The following is a 19,495-nucleotide window of genomic DNA, read 5'->3' as shown; positions in this document are numbered from 1 at the left end:
TATGAGAAGCCCCGCCCACACGCCCCCTTTAGCCAATCAGAAAAAAGTTAATCAGTTGTTCTTCAGTTATTCTCAGTCAATTAGTATAAATCTCGGTGAGGTTTTGACATAAGCTCATCTTGGGCTTTTAACCTCACCTGCACATGTAACATTTGTTTTATCATTATTATTATTATTATTATTATTTTTTAATATGTCTATATATATATATCTTGTTTGTTATCTGTTTTTAATATGTGCAAATAAATTGAATGAACTGAACGGAGGTAAAAAAGGCAAACGGTGCTGCACTCTTCCTTTAAATCAAACTGTAATTATTAACAAACACTTACTGGAGCCAAACAGCCTTCAGTCTGAGATAAGAGATGAGAGAGATAAGTGAGATACATTTTGACATAAGTGGATCTCAGTGTCAGATGAAGCTTAATGAGGAAATGCGACAAAATCATAAATCAACAGAAGAGAAGCTGTAGTGGATGCAGAGGAAACATGCAGCAACACCTGGCAGAACCAGAACAGATCTTTAACCAAAAAAAAAAATCAATTCATCATCCATAAATATAAAATGATCGATTATGGATCTCAAGGAATAATCACATTTCAGAACATGTCAACATTACATCGGGTAGATCATTGGAATCTTATGTTATTATGGAATATTATCTTATTCTGTGCCTGTGGGATTGTAAAAAGATTTTTTTTTCTTACATACTGGACCTGAAAAACATCTTATCATCTGCAATTCATTCACTGCTGCAGGTAAAAGCCTCAGTGGCTGGAGTCAAAGCACTAAGGCACCTTCAACCCTGAAGAAGAGTTTCTGTCTTTAAAGAGGATTCATTCTCAAAACACACATTTGTATTTTGGTCCATTTCATATTCCATATCTTAACAAAACAGTGGTTTAACTAAAACACTCAAGTGGTCCAAAAAAAAACCCTGTGAGAAAATCATCAGCTATTTATGTACAAGAGAATAATTAAATACTTAAAAAAATAAATTAACAAAACTATCTAGGAGATATCGTACAACATGTGAGAGGCGGACGCAGCTGACGCCGCCGCCTTCCTGAGTGTTTCCTGTTCGTCTGAAACGATGACATCAGAGCGAAGCCTTCAGCCCGAGCTGCAGGGAGGAGAACGAGAAAGAAAGACAATTCAATAAAAAGGAATATTTTACAGTCTTTTCTGATTGCTTAGGCACTATCTTTGAAACTACAGGCTATTTTTTGCAAAACTCTACACACTAACCACAAAACCTCACACCAAACCAGAAAAACATTATACATCTCTTGCAAAAGCAAACAATTCTTGCAAACTCTTCAAACTCTTTTAAAAAATTGTGTTTTTGCGTCAATACAGACCATCATTTGAATAAGCACACGAAGCACCAACTACACACTGATAGTATAAAAGAAAAACACTTGTGGCTTTTGCTTTTTCTGTGTGCAGGGCAGAGCAGTTTGCAATAAAGTTTTGTCCTACATGTAGTAAACACACATACACACAGGTATCCAAATGCGTAAAGTATGGATGTGTATTCTGAACATAACACACTATCAATACAAATAAGGGGAAAACGTTTTTTGTTTTTTTTCTCAAAATGTTCTACAGTAAAACTCCTCAAACAACAAAAGAGCAGTAGAAGAAAACAAAAACATTTGTGCTAGAAAAAAAAAGAACAGAAAAAAATAGGCTAAATATCTTCCTTCTTTGTGGGTCTGGCCATAAGTTTACAGTTTTGCAAAAGTGTGTTATAAAATTACAAACTGAGTGTAAAGCAGAGAATGTGCGTTCAGTTTGGCTCACTTGGTAAATGCATCGGCTACAAGTGTTAATAGTTTCAGAGACAGAGCTTCAAGAATCACTGTTAGTGTTTAAGCATTCAGAAAAAACTTTAGTAAATGACTGAGAGAGTCCATATGCTGGGAAGAACATGGACAGAAAATAAGGCTTCTGTGGTGCGTCGATTTCAAATCTCCTACAAAATCTCTATAATCTAGTAATCCCTTACATATTCATTCATTTACATGAATTCACCCCTTAATTCATGCAAAATCCCCTTAAAATGAATTAAGGGAGTTATTAATGGAGGAGACCCCATCAAAACCTCCTTAAACTCCCCTTAATGTTTGACTGCTTACTTTCTATCTTAATGTAAAATGAAGGGAGACAGGAACTTTCCCTTAATTAATACTCATTAATTTACATGTAATAAAATAAAAAATACACAGCATTTCAGTTTGCCAAGCCGTATATGTAAAATAAATCTTTTGGAGACAGCAAAAGTCAACTTTATAACATGAAATGCTACGAAACCAAATTCCTTAATTTTATCCCTGAAATGTCCTTAATGTCTCCATTACATAAACATGAATTATCCATTAAAAATAACAGCTTTAATAAAGTAAGGTTAGCATCATGGGGTTATAAGGGATTTATTCATGGGTCGGTTCACAGAGACTCTAGAAGTTATGGGATTTTTCATGTCTTTTGTGCAGGTTTACAGGTTATGAATGAGTTAAGGGAAAGTTCCTGTCTTCCTGAATTAGAGATGCAACGATTAATCAATTAATCGATTAGTTGTCAACTATTAAATTGATCGCCAACTATTTTGATAATCGATTAATCGGTTTGAGTAATTTTTTAAGAAAAATAAGTCAAAATTCTCTGATTCCAGCTTCTTAAATGTGAATATTTCCTGGTTTCTTTCCTCCTCTATGACAGTAAACTGAATATCTTTGGGTTGTGGACAAAACAAGACATTTGAGGACGTCATCTTGGGCTTTGGGAAACACTGATCCACATTTTTCACCATTTTCTGACATTTTATAGACCAAACAACTAATCCATTAATCGAGAAAATAATCGACAGATTAATCGACAATGAAAATAATCGTTAGTTGCAGCCCTACCCTGAATTTTACATTAAATTAGAAAGTAAGCAGTCAAACATTAAGGGGAGTTTAAGGAGGTTTCAATGGGTCTCCTCCATTAATAAATCCCTTAAATAATTTTAAGGGATTTTGCATGAATTAAGGGGTGAATTAATGTAAAAGTAAGGGTATTTGAAGGGCTTACTGGTTCGTAGAGGAAAAACAAATAGAGAACATGGGGAGCGCGGTGTGTTCACCTGTCGGCGGCGTCCTGGTCGGCCTCGGCGCCGCTGTCCGGCCCGGACGCCGCGGTCCGCAGTTTACTGGAATCTGAGAGGAGACAGAGGGACGTTAAGGCTGCGTTCGACAGCGGGACGTTCTGATCGGTTTCTCTGGGCTCTGCGGCGTTTCCTGCTTCAGCCGTCCGTCCCTCAGCGCCTCACCTTGGATCCAGCGGATCTGCGTGGCCGGCCCGTAGCCCTGCTCGTTCTTGGCGGCGATGCGGAAGACGACGGCGGGCCGGTTGGTGGCGGAGTAGTCGATGTGGGCGTTGTCCAGGTGGGCGGAGCCGACGGTGCAGGAGGTCTTGGTGCCGCGGTAGATCCGGATGAAGGACATCTGACCCGGACGCTCCGAGCTGCCCGAGCGACTCTTCCTCACCGCCATGTACATGGAATACTCCAGGATCCGACCCGAGGGGGAGGGGGGAGCCTCCCAGGTGATGTGGACCGAGTCGTTGGCCTGGGGGGGGGAGGGGAGAAGGTAATGGAGGTGAACTGGGAAAACAATAATAATAACTAGAAAAGGTTAACAGCACTTCTCTAAAACCTGAGTTTACACAGTGCTTTACAGGAAGCCATGGAAACAACAATAATAAACTTTATAACGAGGAGATAAAATAAGAGGCAAAAGCAAGAGAAAATACATTAAAAGGAGAATTAATAAATAAATATGAAAAATAAATCAGATAAGAGATTTCAGCCAGTTGGGCTGAAAACCATCTAATGCAACGAATGTGTGAAACAAGTTGGAAAAAGCATTCCGCTATATTCCTAAAATAAAGACCAATTTGTAAAATTCCCTGACTTCGCATGAGAATTCATCAAATTCCCTGACTTTCCCCGTCAAAATTCAACGATATTCCAGAAATTCCAGAACCAGTGGGAACCCAGTGAGACAAGAAAACTAGTCAAAAATACATATGATTTATAAAGATAGAAATTAATTTGAAGGGAAGAGAAGGTAGGGCTGGGCGACATGGTTGAAATCAATATCATGATAATCATAAGGATTTTTCTCGATATCAATATATATCACGATGTGGTTCATGTATGCAAAATCACGTTAAATAATCAAATGAATGTTCATCTCATTGAACCGAATGGTGATGTTAGGTGTGATGTCAAACAAAACAGAAATATTCAAATAATATTCCCACCATACCTCATTTTGTGAGAGTTTTTAAGTAAAATTTGCTTGTCATCATCAATTCAGACAGCAGGAATGTGTCACGATATCAAAATATCTTCATATCATCACGATATGATTCCACTGAAAGACGATAAACAATAACATTGAATTATCGCCCAGCCCTAAGAGAAGGGAATCAAAACAAGAACCAAAACTGAAGATATGTAAAAGCCAGATATCACACCAGAAACAGGCCTGCCCCCCCCCCCCCCCCCGGGCGCTCCAGCTCGTCACCTTGGTGATCTTGACAGCAGAGGGCGCTCCGGGGAAGCCGGGCTGGCAGGTCTTGAACTCGCTGACGGGGCTGAAGTCTCCCTGACCGCAGCAGTTGACGCCCGCAACCCGGAACCTGTAGCTCTGACCCGGAGCCAGCTCCCGCTTCCCCCGGCCCTGGAAGTCCTGAGGCCCCGGCAGCTTCCTCTGGAGCAAGGCCTGATGGGAAAGGCAAGGTCGGAGAGCAGAGGTGTGACCAAGTCAACTTTGCTCGAGTCCCAAGTCAAGTCCAAGTCATTAATGTCAAGTCTCAAGTCTAAATGTAGAACAGCAAGTCAAGTCAGAACAAATCAAGAGTCCAGTATCAATTTAATCTTAAAGAAAACTAAATATCTAGGACTTTTCAATGCAATATGGTTTTAATAGGATAAAAACTTGGTAAGAGCATCATGAGTTTGATTTCTATAATCAGTTTCAACTTCAATAAATTCAATCATTCCATACAAATTCAGAAAACAGAATTTAAATTCAGTCGTCTGCTGGAACAAATCTCATCACTTTCAATCTAAGTCATTTACACAAACACAAGATCTCAAGTCAAGACTTTAGAAACCTTTTCAAGTCATCAGAGTACAAGTCAGAGTCAAGTCCCAAGCCAGTGTGTGTGTTTACTAGAGGTGTTACTAGAGGTTACTAAATAATAATAATATAATTCGGGGTCGGTCGCGGTTGTTTTTTTTTCATGCATGGAAAAAAGCAATGGTTCTCTCCATCTCCCTCTCTCCCTCTGTCTCTCTCTCTCTCTCCCTCCCTCCCTCTGTCTCTCTCTCTCGCTCTCTCTCTCCCTCCCTCCCTCTGTCTCTCTCTCCCTCCATCTGTCTCTCTCCCTCACTCCCTCTGTCTCTCTCTCTCGCTCTCTCTCTCCCTCCCTCCCTCTGTCTCTCTCTCCCTCCATCTGTCTCTCTCCCTCACTCCCTCTGTCTCTCTCTCTCTCCCTCCCTCCCTCTGTCTCTCTCTCTCTCCCTCCATCTGTCTCTCCCTCACTCCCTCTGTCTCTCTCTCTCTCTCTCCCTCCCCCTCTCTCGCTCTCTCTCTCTCTAAATGATAAAAGGAAAATCAAGTCCTTTATAAATGTTGTAGTATCTGCCGTTTCTGACCAGCAAAACAGAAAATACCTTCTATTTCCGTTTTTCATTTGTGGATTTTGATGTGGATTTTTTTTAATTTGTTTCTGAAAAGAAAATAGAATGACCAAAAAATAAACGGACCACGAGGCTGTGACTTTTAAATAGGAACGTTTTGATTTCGGGTTTGGGCTTCAAATGCTGCATTACAGTCAGGCTTAGTTTCGGGTCGGGCCTGAACATCACGGGCTCAGGCTTCACTTCCAGGCCCGTGCAGACCTCTGGTGTTTACCTCCTTAGTGTTTGTGGGCCGGCTGCTGACGGCGGCGGCCGCCTGGTCGCTGTCAGGCGGCAGGAAGTAGTGGCTGACTTCAGAGAAAAGGGTTTTGAACACACCGACGTCAAACCAGACCCGGTCCTCCGGCTTCTCCGCCACCTGCAGGGGAAGGAGACCGGGTTCAGGCTCAGTCCACACAGACACCCGACACCGGGGAAGGACTGAGGAATCACTGTGAACCTGACCTGATCCGTGCGGGAGGACGAGTCTGTCGGCCGGTCGGCTGCAGCAGCTTGTTTTTCTATCGGAGGCAAAGAACATTCACACTATTGAAATTGCTAGAAAAATCGCTATAGAATCTGCTATAGAGAGCCTAAGCCCCGCCCCTTCCCCTGTCCACCATGGGACCTTATTTCAGAAAAAATATGTACGGTAGTCAACAGCGAGAGACAAATTGTTTAGAGCTGCAACTAACGATTATTTTCATTGTTGATTAATCTGTCGATTATTTCCTCGATTAATCGATTAGTTGTTTGGTCTATAAAATGTCAGAAAATGGTGAAAAATGTGGATCAGTGTTTCCCAAAGCCCAAGATGACGTCCTCAAATGTCTTGTTTTGTCCACAACCCAAAGATATTCAGTTTACTGTCATAGAGGAGGAAAGAAACCAGGAAATATTCACATTTAAGAAGCTGGAATCAGAGAATTTTGACTTATTTTTCTTTAAAAAATTACTCAAACCGATTAATCGATTATCAAAATAGTTGGCGATTAATTTAATAGTTGACAACTAATCGATTAATCGATTAATCGTTGCAGCTCTAAAATTGTTTGATCCCGTTTGAATTGTGCCATGAATTACACATATGATGTTTTGTCAATTTAAAAGATAATTTTTCAGGTCAAGAAAGTGGCAGTTTGTGGTAAAACAATATACCTCACCGACACCAACATGAAGGAAACATAGGAAACACACAGCATGGCGTTAACGTTAGCCCCCACTGTACTGAAACTATCCTGAACCAGTTTAAATCCGTTCTTCCTGTCTACCTTCCAGGTTGTGTATAATACTCCTGCTGTCTGAGAGGGACTGAGCTTCAGGCTCTGGGCAGCTTGTGGAGAGAGAAAGTTATGATGCCACTTACGCCACTTTTGGGTGTGTCGTCTTTCTGATTACGTATTTTCACAGTCTGATACTTCAACTGTTTTATGACAAACTGACACTTTCTTGACTTGCAAAATTATCTTTTAAACTGACAAAACATTATATGTGTAATTCATGGCACAATTCAAATGGGATCAAACAATTATTTGTCTCTCCCCGTTGACTACCGTACAGATTTTTTCGAAATAAGGTCCCATGGTGGTCCACCAGAGGGGGAGGAGCTTAGGCTCTCTATTGGCTGATGTGCGGTGCGAGTGTGAAACTCTGTGAGCAAAACAGTAAATCTGTGGTTGTTTTTTTCTGTGTTCTAATAATTGATGTGAAATGTATTATTAATATCTGTTAAACAACTGCATGATCATTGTAATTTAATTATCTGGAAGTCACAGAATGCAAACAAACCTCCGTGCGAGAGGAGTCATGTTCGCATTTTGACACTTAAAAAAAACCAAACATTTAAATCATGCTGTTGTTTGACAACCGTGAAAAGGTAACGACAAATTATTTACACCATTTACATTTCACATCAATTAATAGAAAACAGAAAAAGCAACCACAGACAATGCTGATTTATTGTTTTGTTCAGGTTTTCATACAGTTTGTGGTTTAGTTTCTCTCTCAGCCTGTGTGTGTTTACCTGGCTGGTGCTGAGGAGCACTGCTGCTGTCTGCTGCCGCCTGCTGTCCAGCTGCAGCCAACACAGGTGGAGAGACACAAGGGTCAAAGGTCAGACAGAGGGGAAACACTACCCCCTGAGCAAAAGACGTGATTTCAACGCCACGTCTATGCTTTAGCTCTCATATAGCCCAGGATCATTACGGCTATCTATAGACCTATTTTAGACCAAGCAGTAAATACATTATTATAATGAATAAACATCTGTAAATACCAAAAATATGCACCAGAGAAGTCCTGTAGACTAGCCTACAAGATAATTATCTGAGCACAAGAAGTAATTTCAACATTGCGTCTATGCGTAGCTCTCATATAGTCCAGGATAATATTGTCTATGTATAGACATCTAATAAACTTTCACTTTTCAACCCCATTTAAACTTAATTTAGCCTAGACGGCTATGGCCATTTAGACGTGTTTTAAACGTCTAATCAACGTAAAATTGCTCAGTGGGTAAAGCTCAGGTCACACTACAAGACTCATCAAACCTTGCAGTTCAGACTAAACGACTCATTAAAAAACATTTCCCCATTCATCCAGAACAGCTCACTATAAATACAATTACAAAACAGCTGTTCTATTGTTTCTTACTTCATGACACAGAAGCTACGGTTTACATTTACATTACAAATGTATGTGGAAGTGACATTTTTTCAAGGATAACACTGATGAATTTTGAATGAGCCTTCGAAACTCTCAGATTTCAGCCTTTGCAAACCTTGGACCAGTTATGGTTTCACACTACAGGAGCCCGGCCAGACCAGACCGACAAAATCAAACACGTTGGGGGGGAAAACATCTTGTTGAGCTCATTTGGGATCAAAGCCTCCCATCTTGAGGCCTGTTCACACTACAGGATCATCTGCACCGAGCGCCTGGGATCCACCGCTTAGGCTTGGAATTTAAAAAAAAAATCATCTTGTGTGACCAGGGGCCGGATTCACAAAATCCTCTTAAGAAAAAAGTGCCATTTTTTTCTTAACTTTAGTCTTAAGAAAAAAAAATAGGAAAAAATGCTATTCTCAAAAACAGTTCTTATATATCTTGTTAATTTTCTTCTTATGTTTCTTCCTAAGAAAAAACTTACGAATAAATGACATTCTTGGAATGAAAGCTGTCAAATTTGTTCTTGATTTTTTTCTTAACTTTAAGATTAAAACTCCTACAGTGAAAAGGTAAGCCTCTAATATCATATATTTAAACACATTTTAGACAAGTAGGTTATAGTTCAAAGTCTTCATAGGTTCCCCTACACCTAACATTAAGATGAACATTTATTGTAAAGCTTTATTTGGTGTAGGGCCAGGTAGGCCTCTGTCTCATGTCTGTTGAAAATAAGCTGCAAATTTTACAGTTACCAACAGCAACCAATGTTTAAATCTTTGCTCTAGTTGCTCTAAATAGGTTTTTCCCCAATTGTTTTGTAGATGGAAGCACTTTGGGTTGCCTCCTAGCCTTGTCTCCTAGCCTCCTAGCCTTGTCTCCTAGCCTCCTAGCCTTGTCTCCTAGCCTCAATGGCAGTAAGCCTAAAGTTTATTAACCAGAATTAATTTAGGCCCTATTTTGAGAAGTTCTTAAGTAGGAAAATGAAAGAAATTCGTAAGAAATGAGACTGTTACTAAGAAAATATTGAGGAATTGCACTTAAGAGCCTTCTTAAGAACTTCCTAAATTTTCCTCTTATGTCATTTCTTAAGAACACATTGGTGAATCCGGCCCCTGGTCTTTAAATGCTGGCCACCTGACAGCCGGACGTACCTGAGTCTGCCTGGGTCTGCCTCCTCCCTCCCTCCGGCCGGGATTCTCCGGAGCCGCTCGACGCCTCGGTGAGAGTCTCCTGCTCCGAGGAAACTTCCTGAAACTGAGGCAGAGGAGTTCAGGAGTTCAAGTTCAAGACTTCATCTGTCCCAGCAGAGGAGCCTGGGAGCAGCGGGACGACACTTACAAGGTCCGGACGACATGACCCAGACGTTTTCATATCAGTTGATGGCAGTTATCAAAATATACATCAAATATATGGACTCTAATGGACATGAACTGTGCTATTACTGCACATTTTTTTTTACTGTTTTGTATATCTGTGCGTTACTTGTCATTGCATACTTTTTGTCTTTGCTTTTTTATAACTGCCTGCAAATCAATTTCCCTTTGGGATTAAATAAAGAAATGAACTGAACAAATGTTTCTGGTGTCAAAGCTAGTTTTTGTTCCCGACTGAAAGCTGAATAAAAAACACAGAAGGTTAATTGTCATTCACAGTATTCTTAATTGTCCAAACATGACGAGCCTAGCTCTCCTTTCCAAACCACACTTTATTTCTGACTGTGCTAAGTGGCAGCATGTCTTTACAATGCAACATTACTGACTTAACAAATCCACTGATAGGAGTGATGCTTTTAACTTTACTTATTTAATGTCGTGGTACTTGTTTACCTTCATGGCACTCTGAATTATGTGGCTTCTTACCAGAGGTGGGGACTCGAGTCACATGACTTGGACTCAAGTCCCAGTTTTAATTGCTTTGAGACTTGACTTGATGCATGAAGAGAAGACTAGAGACTTGACTTGACTTCTGGTGACTTGGGACTTGACTCTGACTTGTACTCTGATGACTTGAAAAGGTTTCTAAAGTCTTGACTTGAGATCTTGTGTTTGTGTAAATGACTTAGATTGAAAGTGATGAGATTTGTTCCAGCAGACGACTGAATTTAAATTCTGTTTTCTGAATTTGTATGGAATGATTGAATTGATTGAAGTTGAAACTGATTATAGAAATCAAACTCATGATGCTCTTACCAAGTTTTTATCCTATTAAAACCATATTGCATTGAAAAGTCCTAGATATTTAGTTTTCTTTAAGATATTAAATTGATACTGGACTCTTGATTTGTTCTGACTTGACTTGCTGTTCTACATTTAGTCTTGAGACTTGTGCCTCAAGACTTGAGACTGACTTGGGACTCGACTTGGTCACACCTCTGCTTCTTACCCTGTTGAGGCTTATTTTGCTTTTGCACTACTCTGCATTGTAAGTCGCTCTGGTTAAGAGTGAAATGCCTACATTGTAATTGTAAAATTCGACATGCTGGGACATTTGTGGTGTTTATCCGAGTTTGAACGCCTGCCTCGCCTGACTGAACAAACCAAACTAAAGAAGTAAACGCTCTAAAGTTTGAATAAAACGCTCCAAACATGCTTGGTGCAAATGATGCTCTGTCTTACATAGACATCAGTGGGGTTGGTCTGCTGGATGCCAGTGATCCTAATGGTGAATATATCTAATGAATAAAGCTAAAACAGGTCCGTATGTACAATTAACAAGTCACATCTACCTGAGCTGATGTCTTCTCTTCTTTCTTAGTGGAGGCTTCACTTTGAGGCTGAGAGGACTGGACACCTGAGGGAAGAAAGGACAGCAAAGCAAAACTTTATTGAAATGCCAGAAATGTCATTTTCTTTCGGTCTCAGTATGTTCTACACCCTGATATATATGTTGTGGATTCATTTTTTTAAATTCATGTTTTTACTAGTGCTGAAATTGTTGGTTGTGTTGCGTTTAGAGCCTCCTATTTGCTTTTATTCCAGTTTCTTTTCTTTTATTTGTTTATTTGTTAGGATTTGCCCTTAAGCACAGCTAGTCTTCCTGGGGTCCACATTTAAAAACATACATTAAACATTACAGTCAACACAAATGGCAAACATAAACATAAACATAAGACATATATTAAAAAAATAACATTAATCTGTATGAGTAAAACTTACACTGATGACTCTCAACAGTTACCAGCAAAAACTACAAATCCGCATATGCATAGCATCCTACAAATGTTCCTAGGTGTTTCCTTATTTGCTTTTTAAACATTGATTTCTATGTTAATTTAGTCGGGAAGAGTGGTAAAGAATTCCGTTTTTTTTGCTCTATATACTACTGTGCGTTTACGGAAATTAGTGTTTGCCTTGGGAAGTGAAAACCGGCCTTGTGGCATCATGTATATGACTCTAAATCAAATCTGTGTCCTACCATAAGCTTCGACCTAATTATCCCACAGAGATCTTTAAAGTTTCCATCTGACCATCTAACCTTGGTGGACATGTGACCAGGCGGTGAGCGCTAACAGAGTACGTGCGGCTCCCGGTACCTGCGGGGTCTTTACCGGTCCCCTCCTGTCCGGCCGGAGGTCCCGGTGCGGGGGGCGGGGCCGGGGGCGGAGCCAGCGGCTGCAGCTGCAGGATGTAGCAGTCAGCTGCAGCCAGGGGGCGCCACGCCACATGCAGCATGCTGACTGTGGACTTGATGAGCAGAACGGCTTCTGGGACGGCCGGGCGGTCTGAACACAAACATACACAACAGCTTACAGGGATGTTACTACTATGAGTACAAGTACTACTACTACTGTGTCTACTACTACTACTACTACTGTGTCTACTACTGCTGCATCATCTACTAGTACAATTATTATCACCATTACTACGCCTGCTTCTATTACTACTAGTACTACTGCTATATCTACTACTACTACTACTACTACTACTACTACTACTACTACTACTACTACTACTACTACTACTACTACTACTACTACTACTACTGCATCTTCTGCTGCTGCTACTATTATTACTAGTTCTGATTCTACTATTGGTACTACTACTGTAGAGGTTTTTTTACTACTATGGCTACTACTACTGCATCTACTACCACTACCAATACTACTACTGCTAGTACTACTACAACAATTATTACTACTCCAGCTTCTACTGGTGCTGCTATTAGTACTACTACTACTACTAGAATACCTTAGAGGATATTTTTTACTACAATAACTAATACTACTAATGCTGCTGCTACCACTACTGCTACATCTACTACTACAATTATTACTACTACTACTTCTACAACAACAAAATCAACTAATACTACTACTGCAGCTACTGTGGCTAGTTCAGTTTTATCTTGACACAGCGACACCTGAACTACTTCTTACTACACATCAAAGCACACTTTTTTTTTTCCTCTAGTCATTTTGCATTTGTATCTGCTTTGTCGTAATTTGGCTTCACTGCCCGACTGTCCCATGTCTTCATCTGTCATCTCAATTTCTGCCCCTTTTTCTTTCATGATGAGACATTTCTATGAGCCCGTTGAGGCAGTATGTCTTCTTTTTTTTTTCCAGTTTCTTAAATTTTCACCAGCAATGCAAGAGCGCAGTGTGCAGGAGTTTGTTGATTTGAAACTTTGCCTCTTACTGGCATCTGCACAAAGATAAGAATAGCTGTGCAAAGTACTTGTCTCACCCTTCTGTTTTCTAATCTTCATTTGAACATGTAAAATTCCATGAGACTGAAATTCCACGACTTTCCATAACTATGGAGAGCAGAGCGTTTCCATGACCTAAAAACCTTCCTCGTTCCTGCTTTGTTGATGTTGTTTTTCACTCTGGTTTCCACTACAGCTGGAGTAAAAATCGAATGCAATGAACGTGTGAAACAAGTTGTAACATACTGTCTGCTGTGTTCCTGTACAGTGACACAGGAATAAAGTGTGATATTTCCTGACTTCCACAGAGGATTTATCAAACTCCCTGACTTTCCCTGTCTGGAATACGCCTTTAAAATCCCACGATATTCCAGAAACCATCCATGACCAGTGGGAGTCCTGGAATAAACTAAACTAGAACCAGTGGTGGAAAGTAACTAAGTACATTTACTCAAGTACTGTACTTAAGTACAATTTAGAGGTACTTGTACTTTACTTGAGTATTTCCATTTCATGCTACTTTATACTTCTACTCCACCACATTTCAGAGGGAAATATTGTACTTTTTACTTCACTACATTTATTTGGCAGCTTTAGTTACAAGTTACTTTATAGATTTAGATTATTAATACAAATTATAAATCAACTAATAAATTATGATATATTTTTATAGGTTAAGCTACCCAGCAGTATATAAAGTAATTAAAATGAGCTCCACCTTTACCAGCTGCAACATTAAAGTGATGAACACATTAATGCATCAATAATTACAGTCCAATAACATGATATATATGATTCTGAAATGGGCCATTCTGCATAATGACTACTTTTACTTTTGCTACTTTAAGTATATTTTGATGCTAATACTTTTGTACTTTGACTTAAGTAAGATTTTGAATGCAGGACTTTTACTTGTAACAGAGTATTTTTACTTTACTACTTTTACTGAAGTCAAAGATCTGAGTACTTCTTCCACCACTGACTAGCAGCAGCAGCCTGTCTGCCCGCCTCAGCAGCAGCAGCCGGTTCCTGCTGGTCTCACCGGTCTCCAGGAACCACAGGTCCTTGCAGCAGACCTGGTAGTTCCAGCTCCTGTGGTAGCCGTCGCGGCCGCTCCAGACGTAGAGGCGGGAGCCCACGGTGGCGGCGCAGTGTCCGGCGCGGGGGCGGGGCCTGCAGGCGTACGGGTCGTCCCCCTGCGGGCCCTGGCTCCGCGGCCCCTGGCTCTGCAGCTGGGACCGGACGTCGTCCTGCCGCTCCGGGCCGAGGCTCTGCCAGCTCAGGGTGTCTGCAGCGGGACAACAAGGCCACAGGAAACACGTTGTCTGCTATGAATGATGCAGGCAGACAGTCAGTAACAAGATGCATCGTCCCTCCAATGATTTCTTCAAAGTCAGACCAGTGGTGTAGCAGTTATGGCTTTTCAGATTCTGAAATTTTAACTAACTATAGCGCCCCCATCAGGCCAATGAGTGTAATTATTTTAAGCACCGGGGCCGGATTCACCAATGTGTTCTTGTAGCACCCAATAATGTAATAATTTCCTGAAAATGTAATAACGCCTGAAAACGTAATAAAATTTGCACTTAACTTGATCGAAAATGTAATAAAACCCAATCATGTAATAACTTGACCAATAATGTAATACAATGTCCTGACTGATATTGTAATAACATTTTACTGATAATGTAAAACCATTTTACTGATAATGTAATACCTTTCAATATAGTAAAACCCAATAATGTAAAACTTGACCAATAATGTAATAAAATGGTGAAAAATGTGGATCAGTGTTTCCCAAAGCCCAAGATGACGTCCTCAAATGTCTTGTTTTGTCCACAACCCAAAGATATTCAGTTTACTGTCATAGAGGAGTAAAGAAACCAGAAAATATTCACATTTAAGAAGCTGGAATCAGAGAATTTTGACTTATTTTTCTTAAAAAATACCTCAAAAATGTGAATCGGAGCAACAAGTGAACAATAGTTTTGTGAGAGTGTGGGATGTGTTCTGACCTAAGTTGAGCACACATAAGGAGTTAGTGCAGATCCACTCGGCTCCCAGAGCGTTGGGCCGCTCCGTCTCTGGGACAGGAACCCAGCCGCCGAAAACAAACATCCTGCACACAGAGGAGAGCGGGTGTTACGGCCCGGCCGGTCGGTGGGTCGTCTGTCACGTATGAACCAGTCGTCGACTTTTAACACGGAGACGACACAGACACCGAGGCATCGCTTACTTGTTTCCAATGACGCTGGCGGTGTGAAGGCTTCTGGGTAACGGAGGAGGGCCCCTGGTTTCGGGTGTGGACCACACCATCGTGTCTGAGGGAGAGAGAGAGAGAGAGAGAATGATGAGGAAATAAATAAATGATTGACAAGATTACTGTGGATTTGCAATTTACAGGGAATCCAGATCTAAATGTAAGGCGTTAAACATTATTAAATGTCTTAAATAAAGTTACTAGATGTCCTATTTCAGGTTTTTTTTTTTTAGATGAATCCAGAACAGAGTTAGTAGTTCAATCTGCTTCCTGTCTGCTTTACTAAACACAGCTGGACTTCATTTACCTTAATAACTAATTTTTCCTGGTGTTCTTTTCCTATTCCTCCCTTTTATAGTTTCACAGCTTTTGTCCATCTGTCCATGTTCAATCAGAAATTAGCTGCTTTTGTCAGCTTTGTTCCTCTATTCTGATTTTTAGATTGGTCTTAAAGCTACAGAGAAAGCTGGACTCACCAACCAAGGTTATTATAGTTTTGCATTTTTCATTAGTTTTTATTTTTATTTCGTTTTGACTTTTTGTTTTCAATTTCAGTTTAGTTTTAATTAGTTTTTAAAGCAGGTTTGCTAGTTTAGTTTAGTTTTTATTTTTTGAAAATGCTTAGTTTTAGTTTAGTTTTTATTAGTTTCAGTGTTAGTTTTAGTCTTTTTTTGTAATATGGGGTATTTGTCAGGGGCAAGATTCAAAAATTCAAAATACTAGGCTTATGTATGAAATAAACTGACAAAGATGAAAACTAAAGACATTTTCTCTATAATTTTAGTTTACTTTAATTAGTTTTGTAAACACACAATACAGTTTCAGTTAGTTATCGTTTTTTTTGTAAAGCCTCGTTTTTATTTTTATTTCAATTAATGAAAATTCTTTTTTCACACCTAGTTTCGTTAGTTTTCGTTAACGATAATAACATTGTCACCAACTCACAACGTCCCTTTTGTTTCTGTTGGGTGTTGAAGTTCAAATTTTTTAACTCCTACCAGTGAACGAAGCTGCCTGCTGCAGCTTTACATGAAGTTCTTTAAGTCCTAAATCTGTCTTTCTGAAACCTGCAGCCTGCTGCTTCAGGACACAGCAGACTTCTCTCCTGTCAGGAAGACGTACCGAGGTCCAGCCTCCACAGGTCGTCTAAACGCCGGCCCTGCATCCCCCCGAACACGTAGAGCCTGGCGGGGCCCGGGCCGCCGTAGGCCACGGCGGTGTGGGACTCCCGCGCCGACGGGCCGCCGCCCTTCGTCTCCGGGACGCTCCAGCCTCTCGCCCCCGACACGGACTGCAGCTCCAGCTCATACAGGTCGCCCAGGTACCTGACAGGGGGAGACATGGACTCTGTTACACAGACTAGAGAGAGAGGGACCACATATCACAAACTTTAAATACAACAATAACTACTTCTAAATATTTTGTATCCTGTTTATTTGGCAGTTAAAAGTCTAAAGATGGAAAATTGTCTCTCAAGTAATCTGCAAACTAAAATGCTTGTTGACTTATGAGTGTAAATAATACAGAGGATTAAAAAGGGGCCTTTTTTGTTCACAGGCTACAGAAATTCAACCATCAGGCCCTTCATCAACATTTCTGTTTTATTTAACAGAATGGAATAGAATAATTTAGGGGGAAAAAAAAACTTCTACTACTATAGGCAATAGGCATACTAATGCTAATTATAATTCCCCCTGAAAACACTGACTTGTTTTTACACGTTTTTGAAAAGCACATTAAACTAAACTTTTAGATAAGTATTCTCATAACTTTACTATCATTATAACTACATTTTCCAATTTTATTTGTGCGTTCATGTAGGGCTGGGCGATATGGCTGAAATCAATATCATGATAATCATAAGGACTTTTCTCGATATCAATATATATCACGATATGGTTCATGTATGCACAATCACGTTAAATAATCAAATTAATGTTCATCTCATTGAACCGAATGGTGATGTTAGGTGTGATGTCAAACAAAACTGAAATATTCAAATAATATTCCTACCATACCTCATTTTATCAGAGTTTTTAAGTAAAATTTGCTTGTCATCATCAATTCAGACAGCAGAAATGTGTGTCACGATATTAAAATATCTTCATATCATCACCATATGATTCCACTGAAAGACGATAAACGATAATATTGAATTATCGCCCAGCCCTACGTTCATGTGCTATCGGATATATTGGAAAAACAAATCTCAAATTTCAATTCAAAGTGAGAAACAAAAATTTTGCTACCTACGAGTTATGACATAATGGTGACCTTTAACCTTCTCAACAAGGTGAAAAGTTTGTGTCAGTTTGTAGTTAGCCGGACTAACCGAACTAACTTGTTTGAATGAAGATCATCAAATTAACTTGTTAAGCTGCAGAATGTCTGTGTTCGTTTATTTTTTGTCTTCCAGGTTTGATTTTCAGACAAAACGACACTTTCCCACCAACACATGGACTGACATGTGACTTCGGGCTGGACGATAATTCAATATTATCGTTTATCGTCTTTCAGTGGGATTATATTGTGATGATTTGGTGATTTTGGGATATCGAGACGCACAATTCTGCTGTCTGAACTGATGAGAACAAGCTAATTTTAGTTAGAAACTCAGACAAAATGAAGTATGGTAGGAATATTATGTGGAAATGTCAGTTTAGTTTGACATCACACCAAACATTACCATTCGGTTCAATATGATGAACATTAATTTGATTATTTAACGTGATTTCGCTTATGTGAGCCATATCGTCATATATATCGATATAAAAAAAAATCCTTATGATTATCATGATATTGATTTCAACCATATCGTCCAGCCCTAATGTGACTAATGGATTTCACATGTCCTGTGTGTGTGTGGAGCTGTGTGTGGAGCACCGTGGCGTGTTGCCGTTGGGATCCTCGCTGTCATTGGCCAGGCCTCCGAACAGGAAGCACTTGTTTCCGACGAGGGTGAAGCTGTGTCCGATGCGCGGGACGGGGGGAGGAGCCGTCCTGGGAGACCGGGGCTTCAGCTTCTTCCACAGCCAGCGGCTCGCCTGACCACAGAGGACCAAACATGAGACGAAATGTTTCTACACCACAAGTCGGTGTTAAGAGTCACGATGAAGCCGCCGGCCTCACCTGGAGCTCGTAGAGGCTGTTGGTGTATTTCCCGTACTCCACCATGCCGCCGAACACCAGGATTCGAGCTCCTTCGCAGACGAAGCCGTGGGCGGCACAGCCGGGCGGGATGTCGCCCCGCACCGCAGGCAGGAACCACTGCTTAGAGACTGAGGGGGCAAAGGTCAGCCGGCAGGTTACATTAGGCTTCTTCTTACAGGCGACATGAATGTGTTTCTCAAACTAGGGCTGGGCAATATATCGGTATTATATCAATATTGTGATATGAGACTAGATATCGTCTTAGATTTTGGATATGGTAATATGGTGATATGGCATAAGTGTCTTCTCCTGGTTTTAAAGGCTGCATTACAGTAAAGTGATGTCATTTTCTGAACTTACCAGACTGTTCTAGCTGTTCTATTATTTGCCTTTACCCACTTAGTCATTATATCCACATTACTGATGATTATTTATCAAAAATCTCATTGTGTAAATATTTTGTGAAAGCACCAATAGTCATCCCTACAATATTGTCGCAATATCGATATCGAGGTATTTGGTCAAAAATATCATGATATTTGCTCCTGTCCATATCGCCCAGCCCTATCTCAAACACTACCAGACATTCCCACCTGTTTTACACCTGAACACGACTGTTATGAACACACCTTTCATTGCAGAGGTTTGATGAATATTAGGCTATCCTTGCTGCACCTCAACCCCTTCAACAGGACTCTCGATAAATCACCAGGCAACTTTACTGAACTTTACTGAACTTTACTGAACTTTACTGAACTTAACCCCCTCCCACATCACTTACATCTCATCTACTGGTCTCTTTAAACCTCGACATCTACCACACACACACTGCAGCACGGTAACACTGCAGTATGCACCAGTCACGTTACATCTACATCCTGGACTCTGTTAATACTTCAATACTTGAATTCCATGCAGTCACTTTATTGACAATGCATACACTGTTTTGTTTTGTGGAATGAAAGGTTTTACTGAAAACTAACGTTACTGCTGCTGATCAGATTAGCTGTAGCCTCCAGTATCCCCTCAGTCT

General features: G+C 40.3%; 1 protein-coding gene across 1 annotated transcript in view; it reads right to left on the bottom strand.

The window, feature by feature from the left end:
* Positions 1–329: 329 nt before the first annotated feature.
* hcfc2 (host cell factor C2) overlaps positions 330–19,495 on the bottom strand; it is a 19,681-nt gene continuing 515 nt past the window's right edge. The window contains exons 2-17 of the mRNA XM_071543924.1: positions 18,442–18,590; positions 18,196–18,356; positions 16,435–16,637; positions 15,289–15,373; positions 15,068–15,171; positions 14,095–14,340; positions 11,938–12,126; positions 11,131–11,195; positions 9,557–9,659; positions 7,762–7,812; positions 6,204–6,259; positions 5,974–6,117; positions 4,579–4,764; positions 3,318–3,615; positions 3,132–3,204; positions 330–1,124 (exon numbers count right to left, since the gene is read on the bottom strand). Of these exons, the coding sequence (XP_071400025.1) occupies positions 1,115–1,124; positions 3,132–3,204; positions 3,318–3,615; positions 4,579–4,764; positions 5,974–6,117; positions 6,204–6,259; positions 7,762–7,812; positions 9,557–9,659; positions 11,131–11,195; positions 11,938–12,126; positions 14,095–14,340; positions 15,068–15,171; positions 15,289–15,373; positions 16,435–16,637; positions 18,196–18,356; positions 18,442–18,590 (2,123 nt within the window). The 3' untranslated portion in view covers positions 330–1,114. The remainder of the gene's footprint in view (positions 1,125–3,131; positions 3,205–3,317; positions 3,616–4,578; positions 4,765–5,973; positions 6,118–6,203; positions 6,260–7,761; positions 7,813–9,556; positions 9,660–11,130; positions 11,196–11,937; positions 12,127–14,094; positions 14,341–15,067; positions 15,172–15,288; positions 15,374–16,434; positions 16,638–18,195; positions 18,357–18,441; positions 18,591–19,495) is intronic.

Source organism: Centroberyx affinis, unplaced genomic scaffold (genome assembly GCF_046629955.1).
Source record: "Centroberyx affinis isolate AG114_WGS23_722 - 3 ecotype Tasmania unplaced genomic scaffold, CSIRO-AGI_Caff_v1 ptg004410l_1, whole genome shotgun sequence".
NCBI classification, from domain to species: Eukaryota; Metazoa; Chordata; class Actinopteri; order Beryciformes; family Berycidae; genus Centroberyx; species Centroberyx affinis.
The sequence above is the reverse complement of the archived record's forward strand: the minus strand, read 5'-3'. Positions and strand labels throughout refer to the sequence as shown.